At 42.7% G+C, this 27777-nt stretch overlaps 1 protein-coding gene across 3 annotated transcripts in view; it reads left to right on the top strand.

The window, feature by feature from the left end:
• The window catches only part of PLEKHA1 (pleckstrin homology domain containing A1), a 58562-nt gene that overhangs the window by 19365 nt on the left and 11420 nt on the right, over window positions 1-27777 (top strand). For all 3 annotated transcript variants that reach the window (XM_037498002.1, XM_037498003.2, XM_037498004.2), the window contains exons 3-8: window positions 4496-4552; window positions 8029-8074; window positions 13685-13782; window positions 20520-20645; window positions 25821-25964; window positions 27677-27745. In XM_037498002.1, the coding sequence (XP_037353899.1) occupies window positions 4496-4552; window positions 8029-8074; window positions 13685-13782; window positions 20520-20645; window positions 25821-25964; window positions 27677-27745 (540 nt within the window). The remainder of the gene's footprint in view (window positions 1-4495; window positions 4553-8028; window positions 8075-13684; window positions 13783-20519; window positions 20646-25820; window positions 25965-27676; window positions 27746-27777) is intronic.

The following is a 27777-nucleotide window of genomic DNA, read 5'->3' as shown; positions in this document are numbered from 1 at the left end:
TCCCTCTAATTACTATTTACTAGTCTCAGTTTCTGGTTCTTCTCGCCCCAGCAAGCCGTTGCGTAGTTCTGCCCATGTTCTCTCCCTCTGTTGCTTTCTGTCCATGAGATCTGCTTGTCTGATCCATGCTTTCTCCGGAATTTCATTTAAAATTCCTTGATTGTTTTTCTGTCTTCATACATAATAGATTCTCCTCTGAATTCCTCATTAGTATTTCCCACTTAAACAGAGCGAAAGGGAAAAAAGTACAAATAGGGTATGTTCATTACACTGAGGGAAATGAACTTTGAATTCGGAACATGGGTGTGGTGCGTTGTGGAGGGAGCATGTCTGGATGGAGGTGGTGGTGACATTTGAAATTGACCTAGAAGGATGGCTGTGATTTTGGCTAAGAGGTGGAGTGTTCAGGGAACAGCAGGGCAAGAAATGGGCAAAGAGATAAAAGCAATCAAGCCTGTGACAGTTTTAGAGAACAGTGTCCCTGTGCTCTCGGCAGGAGAGTAGATGCTCATGTTCGCTCTCTGCCAGGTCTTGCTTGCGTGAACTTGTTTAAAGGCATCTTTCTGTGGTGGGATTAACGCGTTGGGTTTTCCGAATGTGGTGCAGGATTTTTAATGTGTTTCTATTCGGTTTGTTTTTACTCATTCCAACCAATGAGACTCTTACAGTCTTAATTTTGCCAGCCAGTATATTAGCCATCACTCCAGCTTTGTGTCACCTTTATACCTGTCAGTCCACATGCATTTCTTCATGGGAACTTTAGTAAAATAGGTTACTAAGATTATTATATGTTGAACCATATAAAATTGCCAATATAGATCATTTGATCTACAAAACGGCAATGTCATGTGATTCGGTCTAGTTGTTTTTAGGTTTTATACCTTGTTTATATTGATCATCATAACCCTTATGACAACAGATCAGTTTGGTTTACCTTTGTGTCAGAAGCCATTTTTCTTCTCCTATTTTTTTTTTTTAAGGTTTATTTATTTATGCATATAAGAGCTGGGGTACAGGCCAGATATGTAGGGGGGATGAGAGGATTCACCAGAGACAGAGTGGGGAACAAAACAGGTAGACTGACTGAAATACACTGCTGAGGGGAGCAGCAGGCAAGACAGGAGAGGTCTGCTGTGCCATGTGGGATGCTCCCTAGAGGGCTGGGGATTGAAATCATGCTGCAGAGGCTGTGGATTGCTTCATAATGCGATGCTTAACCCCTTGCACCACCAAGGAGGCCCCACACCTATTTTTTAACCACAAACCATTGGTTTAAGATCCAATCTAGTTGCTAAGGATCGACTTGGGACTTTCTGTGTTTTGATGAGGGCATGGGTAATGGTGAAGAATTTAATTAAAACAATCATATTATAAAATGAATTGAACTTGAAAAAAATGTTTTGGCAAAATGAGCGCAGGGATTCATAAGAATAAATGGCATGGGCCTCCCTGGTGGCGCAAGGGGTTAAGCACAACCTCTGTAGCATGAGTTCAATCCCTGACTAGCCAGGGAGAAACCCACATGGCGCAGCAGACCTCTCCTGACTCACCTGCTGCTCCCCTCAGCAGTGTATTTCAGACAGTCTGCCTGTTCATTTCCCCACTATGTTTCTGGTGGATGCTCTCACCTACCATATCTCTGGCCTGTACCCCAGCTCTTATATGTATAAATAAATAAATCTTAAAAAATAAATGGCTTAATTCCCTTTTTATCTTGAATATGTTATACAAGTTCTTTATTTGTTGTTCATTACTAAATTACAAATTTTGAAGCCCACTTTGTTTTACTTGGCAGTAGTCATATTAGCCCACAGACACTTGCGTTGAACTGGTCTTTGTTTATTATCTCAGCTACTTGTATTTCCCTGTGCCACGCCGCTGCTGAATCTGTGGCCCAGTGTGTTAGACTGCCAGGACAGTTTCTCATTTCTCTTTCTCACACAGAGGCTTATAGCTGTATTCAGCCAGTTCAAATAAAAACAAGTCTTGAGTGGAAAGGTAGCAGTGTCTGAAAAAAATCACTTTGGTGGTAGTTAGGGGATCTTGAAGACATCCTAACCTTTCATTTCCTTATCTGAAAATAAAACAAACAAAAAAACAAGCAAAAGCCTCTAGCCACAAAACATTTTGTGTAAGAACACAGCCATTTAAAGTTACACTTTTCAAATTGTTATATTTTATTGTATATGCATATTTATTTATAATGTTATAGCAGATCAGGAGTGAAAGTTTTGAAAAGATCAGTCTCATTAATAACTGGTTCACGTGGGGACTATCTAGGAGTAACTGTTCCTGGCAAGCTTGTTGAGGTCAGAGAAAATTACCTCCTAATCTTTAGTGAGAACAAATGCATAGTTTTTTTTTAATGTACTTTATTATAAAGTCTGTTTAAAAGTTGATTCTGCACTATATTGTACAACCTACAATGGAGGAACCTTGCAAAATAAGATTATTTTAATTTTATGTTTGAAATTGTCCATCAGTCTTTTAATTTCTCCTCCCCATATTATTTTTTTTTTAAATTTATTTATTTATGTATACAAGAGCTGGAGTACAGGCCAGAGGTGTAGGGGGTAAGAGGATTCTCCAGAGACACAGTGGGGAACAGAATAGGTGTACTGGGCCTCCCTGGTGGCACAAGGGTTAGGACACAGCCTATGAAGCTATTTATTTGCAGCTTCTGCAGCACGAGTTTGATTCCTGGCCAGCCAGGGAGCAACCCACATGGTGCAGCAGACCTCTCCTGTCTTGCCCGCTGCTCCCCTCAGCAGTGTATTTCAGTCAGTCTGTCTGTTCGATTCCCCACTCTGTCTCTGGTGAATCCTCTCACCCCCCACATCTCTGGCCTGTACTCCAGCTCTTGTATGCATAAATAAATAAATCTTAAAAAAAAAAAAAAGAACAGGCAGACTGACTGAAATACACTGCTGAGGGGAGCAGCGGGCGAGTCAGGAGAGGTCTGCTGCACCATGTGGGTTTCTTCCTGGCTGGATGGGGAATCAAATTGTGCTGCGGAGGCTGTGGACAGCTTCATGGGTTGCATCTTAACCCCTTGAGCCGCCAGGGAGGTCCCCATATTCTTTTATCTGTTTTTCCTATTTCCTCCTTGACTCCTCTATAATCCATCTAATTTGTTATATTATAAAATATATTAATTAAAGCACTGTTTTGATTACAGGACTGCTCATAATAATTCTTTAATGGCTTCAAATTCTTAGTATAAATTTCTTGCCACTTTGTTTTATTTAGGTCCTGTGTAATTATGTTCTTGTTCAAGTTCCCAACAGCCATTTTCACTGAAACCCTGTCTGACACCGCATTACGGCTCTACACAGTCCCTTTCCCTTTCCAGTCAGAGCACCCGGGTAGCCTCACCTGCTTGTGCTGTGGCTGGTCTTGTTTTCTTTGCCTGGAACATTCTCTTACCTGTTCTTTGTGTTTCAGAATTTTCTTTTAAAATTCAGCTTAAATGCTGTTCACTCCCCCAGAGTCTTTCCTGCTCGTCTTTGTGGGAATAACTCTCCTTAATTTTTTACCCTTAGTTCTTTTAAGACACAAACCACACATCAAATTTGTTAAGGACAGAATAAAAATATTTTGTATGAAAGTGCCAGTATATACATTCCTTGCTTATAGTTTAAAGAGTATCATTTAATATTTTTTTGGAAAATTATTATCAATGTACGGTAAGTATAATGAATATTACCTAATTAATATAATAAATAATTTCAAGTGTATTTAAAAGTACATTTTACATGGGGTTGAATCCAATCTTTACAAGATACATTTGGTTAAAACTTTAATAGTACAGGGCCTCCCCGGTGGTGCAGCGGTTGAGCGCTGGGTTGCAAAGCTGCCCGCAGCCTCTGCAGCGCCGGTTTGATCCCCGGCTGCTCCCTGCCCACCGGAGGAGGGTCCCACTAGCACGCAGACTCTCCTGCCGCCCACTGCTCCCCTCAGCAGTGTACTTCGGTCCTTCTGCCTGCTCTGCTCCCCCATCTGGCTCTGGTGAATTCTCTCACCCTCCTGCGCTTTTGATTGTACCCAGTGCTTGTATAAATAAATAAAAATAAATCTTTAAAAAAAAATTTAATAGTACAAAGTGAATATATATGTATATATACCCACATACATATATATGCGTTTCTTACAATTGTATTGTTTCATGTCTCTAAATATTTTTTCCCATTGCTGTCAGGAAAAAAATCTGATCTTATGCCTTTTTAAACTCATGAAAAAGAAAATGAGTTTAGCAATAGTGATAAAAATGGTCTTTTTGTTATAGATTACATTGTGGTGGAATAGGATTCAATCTTGTTGCCCACATTGTCTGTTTGACTTCAAATCTAGTAAATACCTGAACTGAAAAGTTGTTTTGTAAAATGTGATAATAAAAAATCTAATTTCTTAACTTTTTTAGTGTGTATAGAACATCCATATATAAAATGAATTCTTAATATTGTGCTTTAATTATATATTAATAATTTGTTTCCAGAACCTGCCTTCTGGGTCATCACGTGTTGGAGCCATAAAACTTACCTACATTTCAAAGGTAACCTTTATGTGTTGTCTTATGTCCATGTAAGATGAAAATTCCTTAGAATGGGAGTAGATATAAAAGAAGTGACTGTCAGCAGCAGGAGCGCTCCTATTTTGCCCATTCTCTTCAACTAATCCACCTTTTCTATTTTCTACTCTGTCTCTAGTGACCTCCCGCACCTTTATGTGTCTGGCCTACACCCTGAGTCTTACTTGTAGCAGATACCTTGGATTACAGTTCCCAGCTTGCTCTATTGACGGGGAAGGAGCAGGGTGCATGTAAAAGAGAAAAAAAGGAGTGACTTCCTTTCTTTGTCATTTAATGTTGATGTTAGGCTCATATGCTAAAATAGTATCTAGTTACTGTGTTTAGGAAGCCCTTTGATGATATTAGGAAGAACATAGGGTTAATGCAAAGGTTGTAGCAAAATGCAAAGGGTGACTTTTTAAAATTTTTTTTAAAGATTTATTTATTTTATACAAGAACCGGGGTACAGGCCAGATGCGTGGGAGGGTGAGAGGATTCACCAGGGACAGAGCAGGGAACAGAACAGGCAGACTGACGAAATACACTGCTGAGGGGAGCAGCAGGCGTGGCAGGAGAGGTCTGCGTGTCATGTGGGACCCTCGAACCAGCGCTGCAGAGGCTGCGGGCAGCTTCGCAGCCCAGCGTTCAACCACTGCGCCACCAGGGGAGGCCCCAAAGGGTGACTTTTAACTTTCATGATCAGGTACATGAATACTAGAAGTGGAAATCAGCTCACAGTTGGATTCTCTATTGGGGAAGTTTGGAGATTTTTCTAAATCTATTTTATTTGTTTTAAACTGTTCCTAATAATTTTTATTCCCATTACTTTGACTTTTGCTTATGTTTTATTTTGAGGGGTTTTAACCATCTTCATGATGGTTTCACTTTGTCTCTGCTAATTTCTGTTTTCTTTATTGATGTTTGTGGTATTTTTGCAATACTATTTTTTTCTTTTAAAACATTTAGACTTGATATTGGCAAGTAGTTTTTTCCTTGTGTTCTTACATTAGTGTTTTGGAAACTAAGATTGAGTTGCTGAGCTGCCAGCCCTGAAGTTTTTTTGTGTTTTACACAGAATGATAAGTTTGTTGATTATTGTTTAAGATATGGGCTGAGAAGAGTAGCAGCACAAAATGGATAAGTAATGTGCCTATGCACTCTGTTATGCATGAACATTCTTTTACGCATGCATTGGGATTTACTAGCAAAGGCTTCAGCAGAAGATAATTTATAAATGTGCCTCTGTTTAAAAAAAGTTATTTTTATAAATAAAGTACTTGTTTTCAATTTTTTAAAAAGATTTATTTATTTATACAAGAACCGGGGTGCAGGCCAGATGCATGAGAGGATTCACCAGAGACAGAGCGGGGAACAGAACAGGCAGACTGACCGAAATACACTGCTGAGGGTTGCAGCGGGCAGGACAGGAGAGGTCTGCCGTGCCATGTGGGACCCTCGCCAGCTGGCCGGGATCTAACTGGCGCTGCAGAGGCTGCAGACAGCTTCACAGCCCTGTGCTCAACCGCCTGTGCCACCAGGGGAGGCCCAATACTTGTTTTCAATATTAAAATAGAACTATTCATTTCCATTGACAAAAAGCCACTGGACAATAAAGATTACGTATTTAAAGGGAAATATTTTATGTTAAAATGTAAATTTACAAAAGACAAATATTGTTTAAGTATACAAGTATTTCTGTCAGTTTGCAGCTTACATTCTATAGATAGTATTGTTAGGGGCATAGAATTCCATTGTAAATACATTTTAGAGTCCAATTTACTAGATCGTGTATAGTCTGTGTATAAACTGGTGTAAGTAAACTGCTGGGCATCGCTTACTCTCAGTGACGTTGACAAGAAAGCTCGGCTTATTGGACTGGGCAGTGGAGGGAGAGCTCCCCTGTTGCTGGTGTCTTTTCAGTTGTCGTTGCCTAGACTCTTCAAAACTAGAGCTCTTTTTAAAACCAAAGTTATTTTTTCAGTAAAGCCAGCGGGCTGACTGGCCAGCTGCTTTCCCCTCCTCCCTTGTTCCCTTTTAAAATACAGCCTTCTCTCTGGTGGGCAGTTAACTTTCATTTCTGTTCCACAGCTTATTGTAGTTTAACTTATGTACGGTTAGTATTCCACTTTAGACATGCCACTTTTCCCCAGAATTTATTCCTAGAACAAATTTCAGTGTGACTCGGAGCTTTTTTTTTTTTTTTTTTGTTTTTTTTACATGCACTGGGTACAGTCAGAAATGCTTCACCAGAGCCAGAGCGGGAACAGAGCAGGCAGAAGGACCGAAGTCTGCCAGTGGGCGGCAGGAGAGGTCTGCGCGCCATGTGGACCCTCCTCCGGTATCGAACCGGCGCTGCAGAGGCTGCGGGCAGCTTCGCAACCCAGCGCTCAACCGCTGCGCCACTGGGGAGGCCCGTGACTCGGAGCTTTGAATTTGCCGGGATCTGTTAAGAACCCCAGACTTAGAATTCTTCTTGAAAGTCCAAGACAGTTGTGGAGATGTAAGTGGGCAGCAGCCTGGCAATTGTCATGAATGGATTTCTAGAAAAAAGGACATTGTCTGAAGAGAGAGCAGCAACTAGGTGCAGCCAGTTGCTTCACTTTCTGAAAGGAGCTGTGTGACCCTATTGTCCCTGGAATTCTGTGTACAAGAGGGGTTCATGCCCCTTCAGGTTAATGCCTCCTGGATTTGGGGACTTTAAATATATACTCCACCCTTTCCTACCACTGTGCTCTCCTGCAGTTCTCAGTTAGTTTAGAAATAGTTTGGAAAGAATGCATCATTTCTGTGGCATATTCGTTGAGATTATTTTGAAAATTATCTTAAACTAAAAATATTTACATACGTAACACAGCTTAATGGTTTACTTTTTTTTCAAAGATTTATTTTTATTTATTTATTTATACAAGCACTGGGTACAGTCAGACGCGCAGGAGGGTGAGAGAATTCACCAGAGCCAGAGCGGGGAGCAGAGCAGGCAGAAGGACCGAAGTACACTGCTGAGGGGAGCAGCGGGCGGCAGGAGAGGTCTGCGCGCCATGGGGGACCCTCCTCTGGTGGCCGGGGAGCAGCTGGGGATCCAACTGGTGCTGCAGAGGCTGCGGGCAGCTTCGCAATCCGGCGCTCAACCACTGCGCCACCGGGGAGGCCCTTAATGGTTAACTTTCAATTGCATGTTTCTTTGAAGAAAAACAAGTTTGTTCAGAGAGAACATGGATGTATTATTTGTTTTAAACATCTTATAGTTGGGAGTCATATCCTATATTTGATTTACAGTTCTTTTTCAGTTTAATTTTAAAGTTGAAGCAGTTTAATTTTAAACTTGAATCTTTAAAGTGTAAGTTTAGATCTCTGTGCTCCATGTGTAATTGTCGGGAAATCCTGTGTAGACGTCTGCACAGCATGTGAGGTTGGTTGTAGCATCACACGAGGAGGTGAATGACTCTTTTTTTCTCTGGTAGGTTAGCGATGCGACTAAGCTAAGGCCGAAGGCTGAGTTCTGTTTTGGTAAGTAGTCATTTTATTTTGTTAATTATTTTAAGTTAGACTAATATAATTACACCCTGTAGAAAGAAAAACAGCCACAGAAAGTCCCACAGCACAAACCTCCTGGTCAATGATTATTCTAAGGCAAATTTCCTGAAACCACCATCCAGGTGCTCCCCTAAAGCCCAGTCACAGCCTCTCCTCCTGCCCGTGTGTAATCACTATGTAGGCATTAATAACGAATAGCCATCAGCTCCAGTGAGATTTCGGGTAATTCCCTACTTCCTACCTTGTATTTGTCTACATTAAATACATAAACGGCGAAAAGGATTTGGCTTTTAGTGGGTGGCTAAGAGGAGTTTACAGTTGAGGAAAGGGATAGTTGAGGGTAGCAGAGAAACTTGTTCAGCAAACATTCAAGGAATGTCAAGTGCGTTTGCAGAAGCAGGGGCAGTTGCTGTCCTTAAGGCTCTCGCGGGCAGGGGCAGTGCAGGCTAATTACCTGTAATGACTGTGGTGCGTATCGCAGCCAGTAGGTAAAGAGGTGCACAGTCATTAAGCACTAAGGATCTTTGTGAGGCTCTTCAGATCCTCACGTGGGACCTAGGGGTCAGGGAGGCCACATTGGATGAGGAGACACTTGAGTTGTCAGCTAACCCTGGTCATCCCTACCACTGGGGAGAAAAGGTGGAGGGAGGATCCCCCAGACAGAGGCGAAGGGAAGGGAGCTTTGCTTGTGAAGGGAACCAAACACTGAGTGAAGCTGGAGGAACTGAGGAGAGAAGGCAGGCTGAGGGCAGGTGTCACGTGTTGGCAGGTGATTTTTTTTTTTTAACGAGTGGAGAAATTAGAGGGGAAGGAGAAATTAGAGGAAAGAAGTTTGTGGTTTCTTTTTGGCTAGGAGAGTTCTGATGCATTTAGATTATATAAGTGGCTTTTAAACTACTGTACTTAGGTAAAGACCTGAATTGGGATGGGGAAAAGAGGAAACATGAAAAGCACTAAAAGGACAAGTACAGGGACTAGATGACTGGATCTGTGGGAGCTGAAGGGAAGAGAGGTGCCAGGCAGGTCTACTGCAGTAGAGGGTGAGAATTTGAGGAGAGGCCGTGGGGTGCGCAGGGTGTTTGGTAAGGACTGTGAAGTGGTAGGGAACTTGCGGATGGAGCTGTGTTGGTGACAGTAATGCAGGACTGGATGGAGCTTAAAAAAAATGGAGAAGTTTGGAATCTCATAACCATGGGTAATAGTTGACGCTGGAGAATTGCTGGGCTCTCAGCAAGTGTGTCAGTGGGCATGTGTGATGAGGGCAGAGTGGCCGACTGACATCTGAAGGAACTATTTTACGTGGAGTAAAAATGATTGAGTTCCCTGATGGACTAGTGGTTAGGATCTGGCACTCTCATAAAGTAGAAAAGATCTTCCTCAGGGTAGAATTCATGTTCAAGTTCTAGTTGTCTTTTGTTGAGCCGTGGGGCTTCTCAGGGCAGAGTGCCAGGGTAGCCTTGACAAGGCCAGGGAGCAGAGGGTGCGTGAGTTGGACATGCTGGCCAGCTGACTGAACAGGGACTCCTTCTCATGCCTTCACCCCCATTGAGAAACAAAAAAAAAAAGTTGCCTGTTTATAATTTTGGTCATTAAATAGGAAAGTACCTCAGCCTTGTGTCTGAGAGGCTGGTTACTGGGGGCAGGTCAAGTCGCGGGGACTCTATGTCTTAGATTATATGCTGCACACACCCTTGACACGTCCTCTTGGTGTAAAACCTCAGAGTGACAGTTTGAAAGGACAGGGATATTCAACAACAGATTCGATACTCAGTTGGGGGCTTTAGAATGATGGATTTTGGTTGGAATCAAAGACTAATACAGCCATTTGCTGACCTGTCAGTAGTTGATGAGCTTTCTCCTGCTGGAGGAGCGAAGAATCACAGAATGTTTGCCCTCAGGAGGGAGGCACTGGCTTCTAAAATGAACCACAACTTCCCTTCAAAATAGCAGCATAAAGCGTTTCCCTCCCGTTTCCTCTCATATTGCCCAGAAACAGTGAGAGCAAGAAATACGCAAACCATTTTTCATGAAAGCAGCAGACACTGCTCTACCTATAGCCCGAGGGATAGGACAGCGGGGAGTGTTTGGAGGTAAATACCATGGCAGAGGAGAAGAGGCCAAAGAGGAGCTGACCGTGCGGTGTCCTGCCCCTACCCAACTCTCACCAGCCTAGGTCCGGGACACTTACCGTGAAGGGTGGGGCCGAGAACAAGGCTTTTGCCTGAATGTCCACATGAGAAACCACTTCTAGTCCCTACCTCCATCTCACTCGGTCAGGCAGCCCCCGCCCCCTCCTCCAAGCAAGAATTGGCGTGTTTCGTGTCTGCAGAAATAGACTCAGTGATGTCCTGTGCTTGGAGACACTCGTCCCAGAGAAGGTGAGATGAGGCAGGAAACTGCAGATAGGATTACGTGAAAGTCTGCCCGCTGCACGCAGCCTTCTCGGGCCAGCCGGGGCATCAGGCAGCGCGGCACAGGCGGGATAAAACCTGGAGATGCCGAGGAAGAGACCCATGGGCAGGAACTGACCTCTGGGCATTTCTGCCAGGAGAGCTTGCCGGTTAGTGAGCTCTACCAGCTGACAATACAACCCTGCAGCATTTCGGGGAGCTTTTGGTCTGTTTTTTTTAGCAACTTCTTTTAAAATATGAGGACTGTGCATGGCTACATGACATTTGCTGAGAGAAAACTATCATATAGGGAAAAGAATGTGAGAGTGAAAAGCTCAAGAAAAGTAAGATAAAGACAAAGCTAGATAACAGGAGAGAAATATAATTAGAGACTCTGTCAAGACTAACACCAATAGAGAAGATGATGGAAGAAGAACAGAGGAAACGTAGAAAATTGACAAAGAAATGATAAGATAAAATGTCTCAAAACCATTGATCTTCTCATATTGACATTTGAACCATAACCAGTTGACCCTACATTGTGAGATGACTTTTGTATGCAGTTAAGTTAATGTTTGCACTTCAAGTTATATATATTCGATGTTTTCACTCTGATGGCAAAAACTCAAAATGGAAAAGCTGTACGTCAGTGAAGGTGGCAAGAGCACTTGAGTGTTCTTGGGGATGTGCTCATGGACACGATGAAACCCTGGCTTTCAAAGCACAGCAGTGGACAGGTTTTGTACACTGTTTCTTAACATTCAGAGTGTCCTCCCAACTCCCACATTGCTGATACCCCACTTTTCAGTGATTCGCTCTACATTTTCACAGTACACTTGGCGGGACATTGTTCAGATGAGGGTGGGGTGCTACAGGCGATGATGAACAGCCATCTGTCCCCGGCACTGTGCCAGCTTCTTTATATACGTGGCCTCCTCCCCTCAAGGAGGGGTGGTGTCCTTCCCAGTTCACAGATGAGCAGGGTGGAGTGCAAGGCAGCAGCTGTTACAAGGTGATGTCGCTCGTTAGTGGGTGATGCCGGCAGGTCTGACTGACTCCGGGCTGTTCAGCCTCATGGTGTCTTTTTAAAGGTGTATTTGCCCCTTGTCCGTCCTTGAAAGGAAGGTTTGTGTGTCTTGGGCAGGTCTACAGGGGTAGAGTTACTTAGTGCTTAGATTTTCAGACTTCAGAGGTTGTAGGCCGATGCCTTAACCTTGAGGAGGAAAAAGCCTGAGCTTCAACCTACATAAGATTCATCCAGTCTTTTTAGAAATTAAAAACAAAAACCATATATTGATAGATATAGTATCTTAGCTATAATTTGTTAATGTGTATTTATGGTGTTTGTAATTTCTCCAGTCTCTAGAATGACGTAAAAGAGCAATTTATAATGTGTTTAAATTTCTTTACTTTCTAGGCTGGTTGTTTTATAACACTTCACAAGATATGAATTGACTTCCTTTCTGAGACCTTCATCTCAATTCAAGGAAGCTCTGGTTTAGTGTATTGGTCTTAGTCCCAATTTCAAAATCTTGTGTGTTTAAGAAGCTTTTTTTCTCCTTGAGGGTTTTCATTTCCCCCTTCCCTTAGTCATATTCAACTGCATGCTGGTATATATCATTAAAAATGTTGATGAGTCTTTCGGAAGTTATTTTTAACATTTCAAAAATTACAGCAATGTAGCTGTTCAGATACTTTCGCTTCTAAAATAATGTTTTTAAAAGTAAATGCACATGATGTCTAATTAGTAAACTTGAATTCAAGGATTGACTCTCTGCAGTGTGTAGACAACTGTGTGTGTAGGTAAATCAACCTTACACGGTGGGTAGTCACTAAAGGGGCATCTGTAACTTAAATTGCATTAATTCCAAATGTTTTAAGATTCTAAGTATAAAAAAAATACATAAATGCTATAATAATGAAGGTGTTTACTTTTGTAATCCTGAGTTAGGGAGATTTTCTAAATATGACGTGAACACAAGTGTTGTTAACGGAATAGCAAAAGATTGATAAACTGTATCTGTTTGATCAAAGATACTGTGATCAAAATGAGCAGACCACAGACAGGGAAGTGCTAGTGAGAGAACCGAGGGTTAAAATGAAAGCTCCTGTGAATCAATAAAAAATAAATTAACTCGAGAAATATGGGTGAAGAAAATGAAACTCATGAACCATCATGTGGCCCATAAACGTCGAACTCATTGATCTTAGTGATCAGAGAACCTAAGATATGATCAGGAGGTGATTATTTACTGACTAGCTTGTGAAAGAGCCAGGGTCCAGCCAGGGAAGCACACTGTAGGTCTTTCCAACCCAGGGGCATCGTAGCCCAGCTGCTGGAAGGCTGAGAGCTCACGTGGGCTTGACGCACCTCCACAGTCAGGCCAGGGAGGAAGAGTGTTGCCAGATCTTAGAACTCTGCAAGGGCCGCGGTGCAGCTAGTGACTGGTGTCTGAGGCTGGAGTGGGGAGCGGCCAATAGCCTGGAGCTGCTGCTGCCACTGGAGGAGGGTCAGCAGGAGTCTCCTTGCCCCATTTGCCTCCCCGTCCAGTCACTGGTCTGTACCTCCCATTGGCAGAACGTGACCCACCTGGCCAGGAAGTTTAGGAAATACCGTTTGCAGGCTCCCACCCCAGTCATGCAGCCTTGACAGCAAGGGGTGGTGCATTAGGAGCACAGCTGCCAGCAAGGCTGGGTGGGGATTAGCAGAGGAAGCCTCTGCACACTGTTGTTAGGCATGCAAGTGGATTTCATCTTTCAGGAAGACAATTTGCCAATTTATAGAGAATTTTAAGTGTGAATTCTCTGTGATTCAACAAATCTGTGTTAGGAATCTGTGTTCTACCCTGTAGAAATGCTAGCCAAATGCAGCCAAGTCTGAAGAGAGATGTATGCATGCTTTATTGGGGTACTTTATAGAACTTCAAAAATTGGAAATAGCTTAAATGTCCATTATTAGGGGATTGGCTATAGCTATATTGTTGTATATCCATTTAGTGAAAAACAAATCTATTAAAAATGAGTTTTATCAGTGTTATTCAGTGATTAGAAAGTGGTTGTAAATACCGCCTAGTGTTTTCTCAAATCCAAGAGTCACAGTATTGAACCTAGCAGAGTTTTTAGTTGCTGCAAACATAAATTTAGAGATAAGTGCAAAAGTTCGTATGTTGTAGTTTGTTTTTTCTCTCAACAGTTATGAATGCAGGGATGAGGAAATACTTTCTACAAGCCAATGATCAGCAGGACCTAGTAGAATGGGTAAATGTGTTGAACAAAGCTATTAAAATTACAGTAAGTATTTCTATTAATTTTTTTTGTTTAAATGCCTGAAAGTAATCTTTGTTTTTTTGAAAATACACTTACTGAATGTTATCAGCTCACCAATAGGTTGCACACTCAAAGTTTGTTTTAAAGACAGATTTAGACTGTGAATATATTTTCTTGTACTTGGTGGTTATTGACCCTTAAGTGAGCTCATGAATGTCCTTTTTTTTAAAGATTTATTTATTTATGCATACAAGAGCTGGGGTACAGGCCAAAGATGCGGGGGGCTGAGAGGATTCACCAGAGACAGAGTGGGGAACAGAACAGGCAGACTGACTGAAATACACTGCTGAGGGGAGCAGCGGGCGAGTCAGGAGAGGTCTGCTGCGCCATGTGGGTTGCTCCCTGGCAGGCTGGGGATCGAACTCATGCTGCAGAGGCTGTGGATTATTTCATAGTGCGGTGCTTAACCCCTTGTGCCACCAGGGAGGCCCTCATGAATGTCTCTTTAGCCAATTCTATACCTAATAAGGATATATGTTCCTGTAGGTTTTTTTTAAAGATTTATTTATTTATTTATACAAGCATTGGGTACAGTTAGAAGCTCGGGAGGGTGAGAGAATTCACCAGAGCCAGAGCAGGGAGCAGAACAGGCAGAAGGACCGAAGTACACTGCTGAGGGGAGCAGCGGGCGGCAGGAGAGGTCTGCGCGCCATGTGGGACCCTCCCCTGGTGGCTGGGGAGCAGTTGGGAATCGAACCAGTGCTGCAGAGGCTGCGGGCAGCTTCGCAACCCAGCGCTCAACCGCTGCACCACCGGGGAGGCCCTGTTCCTGTAGGTTTTAACCACTGCTTATAGTAATGTTTATAGGGCAATTCATAAAGAGTCCTGCCGTGAGGACATGTTTTTATTCTTTGTGAGTGGAGTAGGGGGCTCTCTGCCACCTTCCCACGTGACAGCAGTAGACGGTCCTGTCAGCTCAGAGGACTAGGTCTGGTGTGAGGAGAGTGGTGAAGAAGGGAGCGGGGCGAGGGGAGGTAGAGACCAGGAGAAGGAGAACCCAGGGAGAGATAGGGCCTGGACCCAAAGAACTGTGGCTGCTAGAAGGTTCTGGACCCTTGGTCCTGGGAGCTGTCTAAGGCCGTGCATAACTTCCCTCCCCTGCATTTCCCCTCGAGTGTCAGGGCTTGGCCCTTGCACACCTCCCTGCTACAGCTGCTGGCTTCCTCCCTGGGCTTCTCCTCTCGTTTGGATTTCTAGTGAACATTACACTTAATGATCACTTCACCACACCAGAGGCAGGTTTTGCCCGCGTTATCTGGAGAAGTACAGATTAGGGTTGAGGGACAAACTAGCAGGAGTGAGGGACTTGTGCCAGTTTGACTAGTAAGTGGTTCTGGGTCCTGATCAAAGCACAGGGCCTTCCTGCTGCCAGGAGGAGTCCTGTCCTTACTCTTCTATTGCTGAAGCAAAAAGACAAGCTTTTCTGAGAATTTATTTTTGATGATGACAAGCAAGTGGATTGTCCTATTCCTTAATTAGATCTCTTTTTTTCCCTCCTTATTCACTTTTGGAGAAACACATAGTAGGCCTTGGAAAGGGACAAGAAAGAATTTTGTGTGAGGTTTGTGTAAATTGGAAGTGTATTTTTGCTAAAGTACAGTTATTTACTCTAACCCTAAACAATTTATTCTCAGAAAACATATGTCCTGAAAGTCAGCATATGTTAGCCACTTGTTAGTCACCATCTGAGATGAATGATTTCATATTTATGTCACAACACAATAAAGAGTTAATGTCACTAGAGCTGTTCTCAGAGTGAAGTCGAATTTTTTGGCTTGTACCAGCACAGCTTGTTACCACATGACAGCAAACACCCACGCATTGCATCTGATCTGTACATGAAGCAGAAGTTATTTTAGGTTTGTGCAGTTTCAGGAAAGCAAATTCTTGAGGCAGTTCAGAAGTGTATATTACTGAAAGAAATATTTAGCTGTTTTTAACTCTTTTAATAAATAAATTTTCCCTATTTGGAAAAATTTTCTTAGAAAAATGATGACTGGTAACTGGTGAATTAATTCATATTTTACAATTTGCAAGAATAAGCAGTATTGGTTTCTTAGTGCTTTATGAGAAAAAGCAGCGAGTATTATTAGGCTTTATCCATTTTGGGGTGCTTGAATTGCTGTATCCAGTTTATTAATAGCAGGAGACAATATAAATGACATTGTTAAGCTTATTTGAATGCAAGAGAAACTAATTAGGGTTTGGGTAATGTTTTAAAAATAGCTTTTGTGGTCTTGCAGCTTTATTTCACATGTTGAAAATTTTATACATTTTAAGATAAATCTGTTCATAAATGATATTTAGATTTTTATAATTCACATTTTGAAAATATAAATACATGTAGGATATAAGAATCCTTGTCAACCAAGCGATTATTATTATTATATTAAGATGAATATAGAATTGCTAGCACTAGTAAAAATCATCTTTATATAGATACACATTTAACTCATAGGATAGCAATAAAAACTCTCCATGTTTTAATAAGATACATTTAATTTGCCCTTTAAAACAGTCTTGCCAGCTTAAGTTTCATATGCATTTTACACATTTAAATGTATTAGTGTGTGGAATCTCTAATTTGCCATACTTCCTATGAAAATTGCTGTTGATATATGTGGATTTCTTTGGAAAATTAAAGTTTACCTTTTAATATATGCACAGTTTAGTTTTCTGTGGATTCACCTCCAAATGACATTTTGGCCAACTATGTAATTTAGTGGTCTGCTGAGTGCAATGTGATGTATCAACTTAAAATTTTTAGAAATCCAAAATTAGGTTTTAGAAATACGTGGTTTCAGAATGGGGGTGGTTAGAGGTAGTGGAAGGGATGGTGATTATTTAACTACTTCCTAATTATAGTGCCTTGCATCTTAACAGACTCCCAATACCATAGTCTGGTGCTTTACATATTTCCTTGAAGTCTGAATATTTGTTGGTAGCTGCCATTTGAAGTGTTTTCCCCCTTCTTTGAATAAAAAGAAAGAGCCATAGGAGAGGAGTCAGTCCTGAAGAGAGTGTTAATGACTCGAGTTCAAAAATCACTTTTGAAAGTCTGCTTTCCACCAGCTATTCATTTATCTGAATAATGTAAACATGGTGGCCTCTCATCCCTTACTGAGTCTTAAGGATTGGCCAAGACATAAGGTGCATTCTTGAACAGAAACCTGCTAGCTTTTAAAAGTATGTTTTCTCACCGTAGGTTTTAATTTAAAAATTAATACTGGATTTTAATTTAAAAATCCATGTTTTGAAAGTGTAGCAAAAATTCCACCCCCTTTTCCCCCTTTAAATCGGCAGCAAGGAGCACACAGCAAGCTGAGTGCTGGACTCTGGGCCTGACAGGGGGGTCTGTGTGCAGAGGTGCAAGACTCCTCCTTCACTGCTCTCACTCCTGGCTCTGTGGGCTGTGTGGGCCCCTCAGGAGGGCCAGGTGCTCAGGAGTCTGTGTTCGAGCATTTTGGCTTCAGTCTTCAAGCCCTGCCCTTATTCTCCATTTCCTTCATCTCTTCATTCTTCAGTCAAGCTTACCTTTTCTATTCCTATATTACAATTTCCTCCTATTAGGATCCTATGTAAATGCCTACTAGAAATACATTCAGATCTCTCACAAAAAAAGTCACAATGAAAAAGGACAGAAAGCAAGAGAAAAGGAAGACAGGTCGCAGGCAGCGACCACATGTGTTTGTCCTTAACTCTTGCTCTGTGCGATGAGGTTCCTTTTCTGATTCTCTTAAACAGATGTCAGATGGTGTCTTTTTTTTGTCCTAAAATATATTTACTTAATGATTGTACCAGTCCAGACTTTCCTTTAGAATTTTGAAGGGAGTTACCTATATCTGTGGGTATTTTGCTTTTTCTTAGGATTACTACAGTTCACATAGTTTTTTGTAAAAACGCCTTTCTTGTTTGATTCTTGAACTCTGGAACGAATCTGTATTCAGCGTTTTATTGTAAGGAGGAATTAGAACTAGTGGCTGTAACAGAATAGGCAAACAATTTTTTGGTTGGTTGTTTTTTAAAGATTTATTTATTTATGCATACAAGAACTGGAGTACAGGCCAGAAGTGTCGGGGTGAGAGGCTCACCAGAGATAGAGTGGGGACTAGAACAGGCAGATGGACTAAAATACACTGCTGAGGGGAGCAGCAGGCGAGACAGGAGAGGTCTGCTGCACCGTGTGGGTAGCTCCCTGGCTGGGGATCAAACTTGTGCTGCAGTGGCTGTGGATAGCTTCATAGATTGCTTCTTAACCCCTTGCGCCACCAGGGAGGCCCCGGAATAGGGAAACAATTTTTTTAATGTCATTTACTGGAAGAAAAATGGAAAAACCAGGGCCTCCCCTGGTGGTGCAGCAGTTGAGTGCTGGGCTGCGAAGTTGCCCGCAGCCTCTGCAGCGCCAGTTCAATCCCGGCCACCGGCAAGGGTCCCACATGGTGCCAAGGCCTCTCCTGCTGCGCCCACTGCTCCCCTCAGCAGTGTATTTCATCACTCTGCCTGTTCTGTTCCCCGCTCTGGCTCTGGTGAATTCTCTTACCCTCCCGCGCTTCTGACTGTACCCAGTGCTTGTATAAATAAATAAATAAATCTTTAAAAAGAGAAAGAAAAATGGAAAAACCAGTATAAATTTTGTATATTTTAAGGTGCGATGAAGAGGGGTTTCGTTGGAAATTTCCATAGACATGGAAATTGACTGAATGACTAAATCCCCAACTAAATCCGTTTTCGTATTGCATTTAAAACACTGCAGACACCTAACCTCTTAGGACAGACTTTCCGATGGGTCCTGGAGTCAGTCTCTGTCTCTGATCCTAAGCCGAGTAGCTGCCCATTTAGTCACTGGCCTCCTGCTGGCCGTCTGTCTCATTCCCCTTCTCTTCCATCCTTTCCCTGTCCACCCCTCGCCCCCCTGTTTCTGCCTGTGACTGGCACTGCGCTGTAAATGTGGATGTGAGGGTGGAGGGTGGGCTGAGGCCTGGGGAGAAAGCCTTAAAGGAAGCCTCTCTCTCGCAGTAAGCGGGAGGGAAGGAGAAGAGAGGGAGGCCGTTCAGAAGTCCCCAGACACCAGCTATTTATATCTGAAAATTATATTTATGTGAGTTGGGATCTACTACGCCTCGGCGCTTCTCATGCACAAATGGACCGTGTTTGCCCAATACTTTACAAGACCCGTCTTTGTAAAGCCTCGTCTGCAAACACGATTGTCTACCTGCTCTTTCACACAGCTGGTGGGAGTAGCCACCCACCTACACAAGGGCAGGGTCCTGGAGTAATGTTTGCCCAAGTGTGCTTTTTGGAACACCTACCTCATTGACATTTGGTGTTCTGCTTGAAGTACAGTTGTGTGGACTGCACTGTAGATTTGCTGCCACCGGATTCTGGATATGGGGCCTCAGGGTCTGACATTTTTAATAAGGTTCCTGGGTGATACTTCACATACGCCAAAGTGTGAGAAACCACACTGCTTAGGAGTCACGTTAGCCAGTGGTTTGGGTCTGTGATGTGAATGGTGTCCCCAGTAAGCAGAGCCGGACCTGTTGACAGGGTTTAACTGCATGGCAGGCAAGTGATTTAAGTTTAAATGTTTTTACACCACTATTCTTCAGTATTTGTTATGTTTCTGAAAGACTGCGAAGTCCTCAAATACCCTTTAAATCTTTGGAGAAACTAAATCATGGTCAGTATTAAAACTGGTATAGAGCATATTTTATTACTTTATTTTCAAAGCCTTATAAATTTATAATTCAATACAGACTACATGAAGCATTTTATAGACAGAAATACTGATAAGCCAGGTACCTTGTTCCCTGATTCAACAACAGAAGGAAAACTAAAATAGTATCGTGTGTGTGTGTGTGTGTGTGTGTGTGTGTGAGAGAGAGAGAGAGAGAGAGAGAGAGAGAGAGAGAGAGAGAGAGAGAGAGAGAGAGATGTGTTTGATTCTGTTTTATTGGGGTATTGACATGTGAAACTTTGCTACTGCTGCAGGCATTGGTTGGTACACCTGTGATTTGTCATTGACAGAAGCATTGGAATTATTTTCTAAAATTCCTTCTATGATTTAAGTTATTGTGAACATTTCAACTTTAAATTAATGCTAAGTATGTTGTTTTTTCCTGCTGACTTCAGGTTTACCCATTGAATCTCTCAGCATTTATTGGCTATTTAATGTTTTCAATAGTAGACTGTCTGTGGAAGTCAGTATGCTTGGGATTGCCACAGCCCTGTCCTCGGGGACCCTGCAGAGTCATGGGTGGGCTTGGAGGAAAGGGAAGGTGCAGCACAGACCTCCACACAAGGCCGGGAATGTGTGTCCAGTTGAGTGTGGAAGAAGAAGAGCTGCACAGTCTCGGCCAGAGCTCAGTGCCGCTCCTACCTAAGTGTATGCTTCCTCCTGCCTCTAAGCCTGTTTTCTCATCACTGTGGTGGAGAGAACCACCCTGTACTAACAGGCTAATAGGAGGCTCAAGCGAGAAGGTGTGTGAAATAGTTCTCCCCTGGGTCAGCACAAGTACTATTGTAAAGCGTTGGTGTAACAGGAAAATTGGTATAAGGAGGTAAAGGGATACATATATTGTAAGTGATTTCTACGTAAGTCATTTATATCCGTGCACAATCAGCTGCCAGTTCTGAGATGAAAGAGCGCCGCACATGTCGTGCTGGGTATACAGACTGATTCATTCAACTTACTCTTTTAGGTACCAAAGCAGTCAGACTCCCAGCCTCATTCTGAAAACCTAAGTCGGCCCGGTGAAAGTGGGAAGATGCAGGTGTCGTACAGGACCGACATTGTCGGGGGCGTGCCCATCATCACCCCCACACAGGTGAGGGAGAATGGCCCAGGGCCGCTTCCTGTGGTCACTGCCTTAACACGGCGCTCCATTAACATACGTGTGCAAGCTCAGATGTGTAATGCGTGGTGATTATATATACTGGATATGTAAGTAAAACCATAAAACTAATATATAAAATAATTTCTTTAAAAAGTATGAGTTTATTATAAAAATATTTGAAAGTCACAGATTAACAACGCTTACCACTTCTCACGGCTTCTCCGAGCCTTTCTTGCCCCTAGAAGTGGAGATACTTGGTAAAGAACTTTTTTTCACCTATAGCTCAGTATTTTCCAGGTCATCAAAAATTATTCTAGATCATTTTTAATGACACTGTAGTAGCTTTACTGTGAATTTGCCATACCAAGTGCTACGTTGCAGGACAGGTTCTTTTCTCATTTTGTCTTTATTTAATAATACTCTGTGAGTAGGAAAATCCTAGGCTTTCTCCTGCGTCCTTCCCCTTGATTCTCAGGCTGCTATGGTATAGCACGGCGGGTTTGCCCCGTACCCAACAGTTCTGCAGCATCAACTGGGGGTCCTACAATTTAATTCAATTCTGGCTCTGCCTCGAGCCCACAGATTAAGGGCTCAGTCCCACAAGGCCCCCCATCTTTCTGCCCCCACTTCACTTGCCACACACAAGTTCAAATTGTCACCTGTGCTTCTGACCAATGGGCTATAATCTGAGGCTCCCATGACTTCCTCCTTGGAGCTGGTTAATTTGTTAGAACAGATCACAGAACTCAGGAAAATAGTTGACTTACTGTTTATCAGTCAGTTATGAAAGGATTAAATAAAGGATACAAGAGCGCACCCAGTTAGAAGCGATGTGTAGGGCAAGGTGGGGGCAAGTGGGTTGGTGTCTCATATTGCTCTGGGCACTCCCCCATCACCTGAACATGGTCCCCCCCCCCCGAAGTTCTCTGAACGATTAGGGATATTATGGAGACTTCATCACGTAGGCACAATTGATCCTTACTTCTGATTCCAGTCTTTCCACGGTCTGGAGAAGGAGGGTGGGTCTGAGCCATCCAAATTTCTCATCAGGACTTGTCACTGGTGACCAGTGGAGCCCCCTCATGACAAGAGGCACTGCCAGTGTGCTCACCACTTAGGAAGGGTCCTGAGGAGCTCTGCGCCAAGCATGTGAACCGTGTTTAGACACATAGATAGTATTTTTTTTTTTTAAAGATTTATTTAAACAAGCACTGGGTACAGTCAGAAGCAAGGGAGGGTGAGAGAATTATCCAGAGCGGGGAACAGATCAGGCAGACTGACAAAATACACTGCTGAGGGGAGCAGGGGGCGCGGCAGGTCGGCTGTGCCATGTGGGACCCTCGCCGGCGGCCGGGGATTGAACCAGCGCTGCGGAGGCTGCGGGCAGCTTCGCAGCCCAGCCCCTAACCGCTGCACCACCAGGGGAGGCCCCATAGATAGTATATTTTAAAGGATAAAATCCTAGAAATAAAATTGCTGAGTCAGAGTTTATAAATATACATAATTTTTTTTACAGATCTGTCTAGTCTTTGAGACTTCTTGTCCTACAGCCTGGCCTACACGAGCTAAACTGGGGTTTGACTCAGTTCTCTCCCAGCACCACTCACATTCCAAGTCAGGTCTTACCTGGAGACAATGAAAAACACAACTTTATAAAAACTGGTGAAATAAAAACTTTTGTATGAACTTAAATTTCTTGTGCTGCTGTTGAATGGGTTTGTGATGCAAATTAAATTACCAGCAGGTTGAAAAACCAAGAAGGATATGGTAGGTAGTCGGTATTGCTAGTGTTGAGTGTGTTTATTGCTTGTGAGCCTTTTCAGACTTGCTTTGGCACGTCATAAACCTTTCTAAACTCAAGTTATTTTCTGGACCGTATCTTTCAGGTCTTTCATGAAGGGAGAGTGATTAGTAGAAATAGGATTCTTACCACATTAATTAGTTAGTGAATTAATGAGTGTTTTCTTTATGCTAGATAAAGCATATATTAATGAAAAAAAATTCCTGTTCTAACGAGAGCTTACATTTTACCCAAAGTTGGATAGAAAGTAAGCTAGGATTTTGTGTGTGCATGCGTGTTTATGTGCATGCGTGTTTATGTGCATGCGTGTTTATGTGCATGCGTGTTTATGTGCATGCGTATGCGCATGTATGCATGTTTACTTTTCCAGAAGCAATGCTTTTAACCTATAAAGCTTACAGTAAATCTGTAGCTGGACTAACCTACTTATATCTGTGGTACGTCTTGTGTCTGTAGTTGTATGATGGTAGTAAAGTATTGTAATCTATGGCTTTTAATTTTGAATAGAATCAAGGTTTAGTTGTCTCTTCATTTTGGTATAGACAATTCACTAAGTTCTGTGGTCTGTGGCAGGTGCCACATTGAAAAGATTCCAAAGATTGTTACTACTTTGTCATTTTGCATTTTTTTTATTTTAAGGTATTTATGTATCATAAAAGGATCTAGATCACAGATTACCGAGAAATATCAAAGTCTCATTTACATAACTAATTTATTCAGTAACTGTTGGGTTAGAAGTGAGTTAATTGCTGGGATTGCAAAATTTAGTACATTATTAGTGCTGTTGACTTCTCTAAATGTAGAATGTGAAATGATAGTAAATTATCAAAATTGACATTAGAATTTTCCACAGACCTTACTTGTTTTTGAAAATTCCTCAGGAGATACTTTGAATACTTAGTGTTTCTCTTGAAATTTAGGAGTTCTTGAAAGTAAACCTTTGGTTGACACATGTAGGATTCTAGATGAACTCATCTGTTGTATGTTGTATTTAAACAGAAAGCTGTGCTTTGAGGGAGCACAAAACCTTGAGTATAGCTAGTTTTTAAAAATACTGGGCTTACCTATAGATAAAAATAAAACTACAAAAACTATAGGAAAGAGCAAAAGAGAGATCTTCAGACAAAGATTTTTAGGACTTTGCATCAAAAGCATGGTACATAAAAGGAAAAAATTGATAAGTTGGGCTTTATTTATTTATTTATTTATTAAAAAAAAAAGATTTATTTATTTATACAAGCACTGGGTACAGTCAGAAGCGCGGGAGGGTGAGAGAATTCACCAGAGCCAGAGCGGGGAGCAGAGCAGGCAGAAGGAGCGAAGTACACTGCTGAGGGGAGCAGCGGGCGGCAGGAGAGGTCTGCGCGCCATGTGGGACCCTCCTTTGGTGGCCGGGGAGCAGCCGGGGATCGAACCGGCGCCGCAGAGGCGGCGGGCAGCTTCGCAACCCAGTGCTCAACCGCTGCACCACCGGGGAGGCCCAGATAAGTTGGGTTTTATTAAAATAACAAGTGTTTGCTCTGTGAAAGCCTGTTTAGGAGGATGATAAGCTCCACACAGTAAGAATTTATTTGCAGACTGCATTTTCTGTTTGTAAATTTTTAAGTAAAGCATTTGTAGTATATAAAGAATTATCAAAACTGTATGGTAAGTAAAACAGGCAATCCACTTAGAAAATGGTCACACTCATGAACAGAGATTTTACCAAAAGATAAAAGATAGAAGCTGACAAGAAGCACTAAAGGGATGTTGGCCAGTCGGGGTACGCAAATCAGGACAACAGGGAGAGTCTCCTGCACACCTGCCAGAATGACTCAGAAATTGCTGCTTGCACACACGCTGACAGGAGGAGGAGAAACAACGGTACAGCCATTCTGAAAATTAGGTGGGCAGGCCTCCCTGGTGGCCTCAGGGTTGAGTCTTCGCCCCCATATCTCACTATGGCCTGAGTTCGCTCCCCAGCCAGGGAGCTACCCATATGGCACAGCAGACCTCTCCTGTCTCCCCCACTGCTCCCCTCAGCAGTGTATTTCAGTAGATCTTTCTGTTCTGTTCCCCACTCTCTCTGGTGAATCTTCTCACACCCCTACACCTCTGGCTTCCACCCCAGTTGTATGCATAAATAAATAAATTTTTTTAAAAAAATAAACAAGTGGGCAGTTTTTTTGTGCTGAAAGTAAACCTGCCATTACTCTGTGACCCAGAGCATAAACATGTGCTCCTTAGCATTTATCCTAGAGAGGTAGAGATTTACCTTCACAAAACCTGTATGTGAACGTTTATAGAAGCTTTGTTCTTTTTTTTTAAATAAGTAATATGTAAATCAATTTTGAGACCATTTGGCTTCACTTTTTTTAAGATTTGTTTATGCATACAAGAACTGGGATATAGGCCAGAGGTGGTGGGGGCGGGGGTGCTGTGAGAGGATTCACCAGAGACAGTGGGGAACAGAACAGGGAGATGGATCGAAACACACTGCTGAGGGGAGTAGCGGGGAGTCAGGAGAGGTCTGCTGCACCATGTGGGTAGCTCCCTGGCCGGGGATCAAACTCGTTCTACAGAGGCTGGGGATAGCTTCATAATGCTGGGCTTAACCCCTTGCACCACCAGGGAGGCCCAGCTTTGTTCTTGATAACTGAAAACCATAAACAACTCAGGTGCCCTTTCATGGGGTGGGGTGGGGAGAGCCTCATCCGCAAACATGAACACTATTTGGCACAAAGAGGGGCTGCACCATTGATGCAGTGAGACCCACCCTGGTGACGCTCCAGAGAATCATGCTGAATGACAAGCCAGTCTAGTCTTGAGAGCTGCCTCCTGTACTGACCCTTTCCGCCATTTTCTCTGCACGTCATAATAATGGAGTGGAGAGCAAACTCATGGTCCCCAGGGATGGGGAATACTTCCATTAAGGGGGTTTCGCAAGGGAGCCTTGTGGTGGCGAACACAGTGTGGTGGTCATTGTGACAAAAATCTGTGTGGGATGAAGTAGTAGGAGGGTGCACAGAACCAGTGAGATCAAGTAAGGTTTGGGGAATGTTCCAGTGTCACTGTTGAGTATGTACATTTCTCTTTTAGATCACCTTCCTGGGAATCTGAATAATAATTTCAGAATAAAAAGTCTCCCTCCCTCTCCCCCGCAGTTTAGAAAGCATTGGTGACTTTTACAGAACTAGAGAAATAGAAATCTGTGGTTTAATCAGTGACATGAAATATATGAATAAGTATTTCAAATTAATTTGACACTTCAAAATCTCCTCCCTGAACAAGATAGATTGAGATTTATTACTAGGATGGCAACATGAAATGTAAGTGCTTTGAAATTAAACAAGCAAGAAAAAATTCTTTATTTTGCTTCATTTTAGAAAGAAGAAGTCAATGAATGTGGTGAAAGCGTTGACAGAAACCATTTGAAACGGTCCCAGAGCCACCTCCCGTACTTTGCTCCTAAGCCACCCTCGGATAGCGCTGTCATCAAGGCTGGGTACTGTGTAAAGCAGGGAGCCGTGGTGAGTAGCTTCACAGGGGATGTGATGTAATAAAAAGTAAATAATAACACCCGCCCCAGATATGAATTGCTGATTGTGTCTGGGGAGAGACCCAAACTGTGAGCCTAGCATGGGGGCGTTGGGCGTTGGAGCTATAATGGGGGCGAGTCTGTGTTCTTAACTCATTGCTATATTTTTTTGGCCTGTGGGTGGTTGTGTAAGTTTAATGCTTGTTACCGCTGGCATTCCATTTTAAATGATTTCTCCTAACTATTTAAATGTATTCTAGAAAGTTTTTCTGTTGAGTTTTCCCTCCTGGGAGTGAGTCAGGGAAAGAGAGCTCCACTGGGCAGCAGGGAGTGGGGTGCAGAACGGTCACTCTTGATTTGGTGGCCTGACTCGAAGTTCAGGACCTCGGCCTACTTAACCTCCCCAGCTCTCAGCTTCATTTTGAAGAAGACCATGTTCTGATGTAGGGTTTTCCTAAAAGGTGTAAAGCAGAAAGCGCCTCGTCCTTCTTAGAGCTGTTGTGGGTTACCCTGGGCAGCCCCACACAACCAGAGCAATGAGGGTGACTGTGGGAAGAGCAGGTACATTGACCAATGTTTCCAAAGTTCCAAAGCCCCTTTCTAAAAATTTAATCATGTGAATTAAATCTTTAGAACTTCATGAGAAAAATAAATGTTAAAAACATTTTCAGTGAGCAAAGACGTACTTAAAACTCTGCCGGCAGTTGTGTTTGACTTCACAGCACTTTCTAACAATTCTTATTGGCTTAGGTCAGCTCAGGGAAAGACCTTTCACCACTAATTATTTGACAACTCTAGGCTGAGGGAAATGAGGTGAGGGTTCTGACTAGCATGTCTGCTGGTAAAGCCAGAATTCTCAGGCCGCCTTAAGGAGACCTTCCTTTCTGCCTCACTCTTAGATCCAGGCTTTCACAAAACTGCCTTTCATTGGGGGCTACCCTGGTGGCGTAGTGGGTTGAGCACAGCACTGTGAAGCTGTCCATACCCTCTGCAGTGCAGGTTCAATTCCTGGCTGGCCAGGGAGCAACCCGCATGATGTGGCAGACCTCTCCTGTCTTGCCCGCTGCTCCCCTCAGCAGTGTGTTTCAGTAGATCCGCCTGTTCTGCTCCCCACTCTGTCTCTGGTGACTCCTTCTCACCCTCCCGCGCCTCTGGCCTGTACCCCAGCTCTTGTGTAAATAGATAAATCTTAAAACAAAAAAACAAAAAAACAACCTACCTTTCATTGACAAAAAATATTTGTATGAAGTAGGACACTTTATTAAATATTAAATATTTATTAAATATTCACTTTATTAAATATTGTTTATTAAATACTGTCGCATTTTACTGATGAAACGATGCTGTTTAGTAACAGTTCCCGGGCTTGCTCTTGAACATTGAATGGCATTTACTTTGTGTGGCTAGGGGGTGGGCAGGATGGGGAAGTGCTCTCTGTTTTTGGTAACTTTTAGAGCATCAAAAATATGCAAGCATATTATAAGTCGTTAGTAAAAGCTAAGAGCCGAATGCCTAAGTGAATTAGGCGTTCACCGCCTGAGCAATGAGAGGGGTGAAGTTCCGTTTACTCCTCACGCTGGGGGGTAGAAGGTTTCTTGGTGCTTGACATTTCTGACTGCGGGTTCCTATCAGAATAATCAAGTGGTTATTAACTTTTGACCTTCTTAGAAACAGAAGTCTTATGTCTGTGTTCATCTCTGCTAGATGAAAAACTGGAAGAGAAGATATTTTCAATTGGATGAAAACACAATAGGCTACTTCAAATCTGAACTGGTATGTTACTGTGTCATAAGTGTCACTTAGAA

This window comes from Talpa occidentalis, unplaced genomic scaffold, assembly GCF_014898055.3.
Source record: "Talpa occidentalis isolate TD23 unplaced genomic scaffold, MPIMG_talOcc4v2.1 talOcc4.8, whole genome shotgun sequence".
NCBI lineage: Eukaryota > Metazoa > Chordata > Mammalia > Eulipotyphla > Talpidae > Talpa > Talpa occidentalis.
The sequence above is the reverse complement of the archived record's forward strand: the minus strand, read 5'-3'. Positions and strand labels throughout refer to the sequence as shown.